The sequence below is a fragment of the Vairimorpha necatrix genome, chromosome 8, assembly GCF_036630325.1.
Source record: "Vairimorpha necatrix chromosome 8, complete sequence".
NCBI lineage: Eukaryota > Fungi > Microsporidia > Nosematidae > Vairimorpha > Vairimorpha necatrix.
The window spans coordinates 684,366-690,693 of NC_088823.1; the positions used below are offsets into that span (position 1 = coordinate 684,366).

Sequence of the window (6,328 nt, forward strand, 5' to 3'; positions counted from 1 at the left end):
TCAAAAAAAAACATATCGCAGTAATACTAAACACAAATGATAACACATCGACTTCTTCACAGAATTGAATATGAGGAAGACTAATACAAAATAGGCCAGTTCAATAAACTTCTAGACGTTGTGATGCTCCTGATTAATTAGATATTAAATAATATATGCTTAATGTTTCTGTACGCGATAATGGTTTTAGTATGCACGATGTCTTTCTAACTTTAATTGAGTGAAAAGCCTTAGCAACATTATATCGAAATTCGATATTTTGCATCGATAAAAAGGTGTTTTACGTTTTATTAATAGGGAAATGATTACTATTTTGAGTTCTTTAGATATCTATATTATGCTGCTTCGACTTTCAAGCAAGAAACAAAAATAGGATTGATAAAAATTATAGTACTTTTAATACGTATTTGTTTCTCGTACTGTTATAGGTACTTTTTACTTTTTATACTAATTAGAACTAATTTATAATTTAAATTTTTGATCAATAATGTGTATTTTTTCCACATTTAATTATTCTATAACATGTAGTTGAATATGTTTCAAATTATATTTACAAAATAAATAAATGCTTACCTGATATAGAATATTATTAGAAATTTGCGATACTAAGAACTTTAATTATCAAACTATTTTATATAAATTGTCCCAGTTTTGTAAATGGGTTTGACATTATACTTTGGAATTTATGTGTTTTTCTTGATATACTTTTGAACTTATTTAAGTAAATTTTGTTTTTATCTTAAAATGTCAAATATTTATATAAAAAATTATGATTTCAAATCATATCAAAATGCTTTTTATTCAGATATATCTAAAATATTTAATTAGTAAATTTTAGATAAAAATTAAATTTGTTTTGACGTTTTTAATTTATTAAGTTTGAGAAATATGCCAAATGGTATATAAATACAATATTTTTTAATGATCGTATTTTAAATTTTATATATTATGGATCTATGGAAATATCATTTTTTTAAATTAAATCTTATTTTATACTATTTATAAATCCAAAAAAACGACGAACCCCATGATTTTATTTTCTTTTCATCTATTAGAATTCCTATGTACTGACATACTTTTTATTATTCGAAAAGATGAAAATTCTGAAATTTACATTGGTACAGATAAAGAAATTAATGTCGAGCAACCATCATCTCAATATATTTTTGAAATAACTGAATCAAATAAGTTTGATTTAGAGAAATCAGGAAGAAGAAAAAAATTAATTCAACCCCCTAAATCTCGCAATTTTTTACCACTGAGGTATAAGGATAGACAAGCATTTAATAAAAAAGTGATAAGGATTGATTATGAAACCGATGAAGAACTTTATCTTGCTTTCAAACTTGTGGATGCTAAAGTTGTATTAAAAACTATATTTCCATACGATTTAAAAGAACAATTTTATATAACAGCAAAGAAAATATCACCCGGAAATACTCTTGAATATTGTTTGTCAAGTAGAGGCCTTAAGTTAAATCCAAACAAAGATATATACGAATTAAGGCTATGTATAACCAATAAGGTTGATAGACAATTTATAATTAATCTCCCTCAGGTCTACAAGAAATACTTGGCAATTCAATCATATATAATGAGAAGAAATGAAGAAATTTACGAACAAGAAATAATTGCGTTCCAAATGGAGTATTTTTCAATGTAAGAAACAATATAACGTGGGGTTAAAGAAATTTAGGTTTTTATTAAAATTTTTTGATGTTTATTTGCTTTTTATAAAAAATCCTTCTTGTTTCTATAAAAAACCATTGGGAGATTTATTTTTTAAATTTTTTTTTCTGTGAATTTAATAGAAACTTATTAAAAAATGTTTTTACGTATCATTTAATCCGCAATTTAAGCTTATAAGAAAATAATTCACTTTAAAATTAAAACAGAATTCAAAAATTATCTTAATATTACATTTTAGCTTGTTTGTTTCGTTGATTCTATTTTTATCTGTACATAAATTTTCTATTTATCGTATTATTTTGTCTTAAACAATAATTTTCAATTGTTTTGTATATGAGCATATATCATCATTATTTTATAATATTCTTTATAAAATTTTTTGTTTTATTTGAGTTAAAGACAGTTAGATGGTTTTTTTTTTCAAATTATGAAAGAAAAATTATATAAGGAAAAGTAATATACACTGTGGCACGAGCTGCCTTCTGGTCGACGACATGTCATCCAAGCTTGTATAAATATATTAATTCAAAGATTTTTTGTTATTTTTTTCATCTCCAATTTAGAACTTAAAAATGCTTCTTTTTATAGTTATATTTTTTCGAACGATAACATGTATCATCTTGTAGAGGGATGTTTATTTAATTATTGATAAAACCATATTTGAAATGTTGGATATTGCTAAAGTCTCTTGATTTTATCCATTGTTAGTTTACGATGAATCATGTAAACAAGGGCATCTTAGTCATTTGACATTTATTACTAAAGTATTAGCATTTTATGCTACTCTACATCTCTAGAGTTCCTTAAGAATCTCATGTGTCATATATCGGTGTAAAATATATAAAAAATGTTATATAAGTTACTTTTTCGAATACATATCACCACATGCTTAAACATAATTTTTTTTTATAATTTCTTACGATTATTAATTTCCGTTCTTTAAATTTAGTCTAGCGGTAAAAAATGAGTTAGTCGAAATATTAAAGAACAAAAATAGTGAGAATGCGTAACTTAACAAATTTGTGTAATTGCAAACATTTGAAACACATTTTATACCATTTCAAATTATAAATATATATAATCTTACACATCGGTTTGAATATATAGTACGCTCAATCCTATAATTAGTGTAGTAGATTTATATATGGTACTTAAGTTTTCTTTCGGAGTATTTATGTACTTGCATAATAATATTATTATCTTATGAGCAATTTTATCGGGTTTTAATTATATGGCAAAAACGTGTACATTTGTTCATAATCATTAATGTTCTCATTTTGTTCAATAAAAACTATTTTTTTGGAATGGAAAAACAAAGAAGCATGTTTCAATTGGTTTGTTTATAAAGTTTATACGTTTTTTTATGTATTTTTGATTGTATAATGTAAAAAAAATTAATCATAACTTCAAAGATACGATTTCACGTAAGTTTCCCATTAAATATTATAAGATGATAATAAAGGAAAAAACAACTTTTTCATGTTTGTCGTTTTGCAAATTCACTTGATTTTAATTTATGTATTAAAATTCTCAAGATAATTTGACTTCTTATTTCCATAAAAGGACTTTAAAGAAGTTAATAACTATATTCGTTTATTTTTGACATTAAAAACTTCATTCATTGAATAAAATTATCTGACCTTTGTTAAAAATTTTTATTCATATTAAATAAAAATTAAGTGTAAAAAAATATTGACGTTTTTTAATTTATCAATCTGAAGAAATTTGGCAAACTATGTATAAACTTATAATTTATATTTTATATTTTATATATGAAAAAAATTTAAATTTTTACATAAGAAATCAAATTTTAATTTAATATTTAATTTATTCTTTTATAAATGCAAAAAACTTCAGTGCCCCATGATGTTATTTTGTTTTCCATTTTTACATAGTATTTGCACTGGCATTATGTTTATTGATAGAAAAGATGTTGATTTTGAAATTTACATAGGTTTTAACAATGATATTAACGGAGACAACTATTCACCTTATCATATTTTTGAGATTTCGAATTCCTATGAATTTCATAAAGCTAAACTTATTAGAAATAAAAATTACGAATTGGTTGTAAAAGATACTCAGCATCTTCTCACTCCGTTAATGCTCGACGATAGACAAATATTTGAAAAGGATTTGAAAAAAAATTACAGTGAAAGTGATGAAAGTGTTTCGAAACTTGTTGAATTACTTTGCAAAAGTCAAGTTATATTAAGAGCGAAATTTCCATTTGATATAAATGAAAGATTTTACATAACATTAAATAAAATCTCTCCTGATTATAACCTTGAATATTGGATAACTAGTAGAAGTCTCAAGTTAAATCGAAACCGAAATATATACGAATTAAAATTGCGAACTATTTCAAGCTTTGATAAAAACTTTTCTGTATGTATTCCTAGGACATACAGTGAACACATAAATAGTCAATTAGAAGAGTTGGAATTAAGCGCTAACTTTGTTCTATCAGAACTTGATGAAACTATCTATATGGAATAGTAAAAATTTATTAAATTTTATCATTTTAAAATAATTTAGTTGTAAAAAATTTACTTTCTCATTAATATTTACAATAATATAATATTTTGTCGTAGATTCTTTTATCCGTCTTTAAAATCAATTTGAACTTTAACTCACACAATAGCGTTGTTAATCTTTAAATAGAAAATCAATACCCGCTTATTATTTCAAACACGAAAAAATAATATTTTAAATATAAATTTAAATTATTTTTTTAATCAATTCTAATTTTGACATTTAACGATTATGATATGTTTAATTTTGATATTTCTTCAGAAAATATCTTAGTTTTTGTTCAGACCGATTTTTTATAATAAAAATTTAATATTATTTTACCCATCAATATTTAATATAATTTTTTTAATTTAAATATATTATAAGGGTTCTTAGTGCCCTTATAGTACCTTCATTCTTGTTTATATATGTTACAATATGTACTGATCTTTTGTTTTTAGTTCCAAAAGACGATAAAAATGTTGATCTATACATTTCATTGAAAGATGTACTTACCCAAGAAATGTATTCAACATTCCTAACAACTGAACTACTCGATGAAGACATTGTAGATGGAGTTGTAAGTACCTACGATAAAAGATTAGAAAATGGAAGAAAGACTTAACCTTGTTTTTTTAAACCGATAAGTTAGAAGAAAAACAAAGTGTAAAGAAAACTTTATCAGATTATAGGGTTATGCATTATAAAGAAACCAATCTTGTCGATTTAGTTTATAGCGGCAATGTTATATTAAAAACGACATTTGTACTTGATGCAAAAAGGCATATTTATTTGATTTTTAATATTACTAAAGTCCAAATTGTTTTTTTTATTAAACAAGTAAAAAAAAAAATTGACAGATCAAATAGGCTATATGAAATCATTTGGTTAGGTTTTTATAGTCTGCCGACAATAGAAAAAAATGTTAGTGTCCTTTCGTTATACAAAGATAATTTATTTATAATAAATCAATTTATTAATTTAAAAGATGATTTAGAAATAATAAGTAGGGATCTACAATCAAAAATAGTTATTGAGCAAAAGAAAAAAATTTTGATGACTATGAATGTAAGTTGTCGATTACAAACGACAACGAAATAAATTGTCTCATTTCTACAGACAATTTTACAGAAATAAAAAATTTTGTTTGAGAAAACAGCGCGAGAAATAGTGACTTAAAACATTGTAATGGAATTACTTATACTGAAAAAATTATTTATACCTGATGATATATTAACAGATAAAGATTTAAAATTTTATGAGCGAAACGATACTTCTGTTAGCTCAAATGCCAAAGAGCTTGTTAAAGTTGTAATGCCAGATATAGCCTTTTCTCCTGAACGTGTTGAAAATATAAACTTTAGTGGATAGAAAAATTCTACAAATGAAGACAAGAAAGAAGTAAAAGATAAAGAAAATAATAATGTTAAAAATGAAGACGAAAAAAACAAACTAGAAAAGTAAAAGAGTCATGTTAAACAAATTTTACTTGGGGTTTTCTTTTTTAAAGTTGTATTAATCGTATATTATAAAGTTCTACGATCTAATAAAAAGATATTTCTAAGACTTTAAACGTTTTTTAAATTGATATTTTGCTTTTATACTAGCCCAAACTCACATTTAAGAAAAACTTAGTCTGGGTACTTTTTTTTAATTTTTGCTTTAAAAAATATCTATGTGCACTAGTTAACGATAGGGATTGTCATAAAAGATTAATGAAGATGTATTCTTTAAAAAATATTTCTATATTGCAATATCTTGCTGAATAAAGACTTGTGTCATTCCTTTATACATAATTCGTAATAAGCATTATGGTGAAAACCCATAAATTAAAATTGTCCTTTCTAGATAAATTCTATGTCAATTAAATAAAAGAAGTCAATGAATAAATATAAAACATAAATCAAGGCTGAAATTAAAGCTATTTTTTATATAAATACAAAATTGTTTTTTGAAGAATACTAAAAAAGTATTTTTATAAACAATCATATAGTGTAATATTAGTTTTTAATACGCTAAAACAATAAAAATATGTCAAAAGCGATTTAGCACATAAAAATTTTTATATTATTTGATTTTATGTGACAAATAAATTATTCATTTGACTTTGATTTTTTTTATAACT

At 23.5% G+C, this 6,328-nt stretch overlaps 2 protein-coding genes across 2 annotated transcripts; both read left to right on the top strand.

Moving 5' to 3' along the window:
- Positions 1-1,027: 1,027 nt before the first annotated feature.
- VNE69_08099 (putative SP-containing protein) lies at positions 1,028-1,663 on the top strand (the record flags this gene model as incomplete). Its single annotated transcript, XM_065474415.1, has 1 exon — positions 1,028-1,663. One exon carries the CDS (start codon positions 1,028-1,030, stop codon positions 1,661-1,663), a length of 636 nt encoding a protein of 211 aa, XP_065330487.1.
- Positions 1,664-3,552: 1,889 nt separating this feature from the next.
- Positions 3,553-4,188, top strand: VNE69_08100 (uncharacterized protein; the record flags this gene model as incomplete). The annotated part of the gene is made up of 1 exon (XM_065474416.1): positions 3,553-4,188. One exon carries the CDS (start codon positions 3,553-3,555, stop codon positions 4,186-4,188), a length of 636 nt encoding a protein of 211 aa, XP_065330488.1.
- Positions 4,189-6,328: the final 2,140 nt, after the last annotated feature.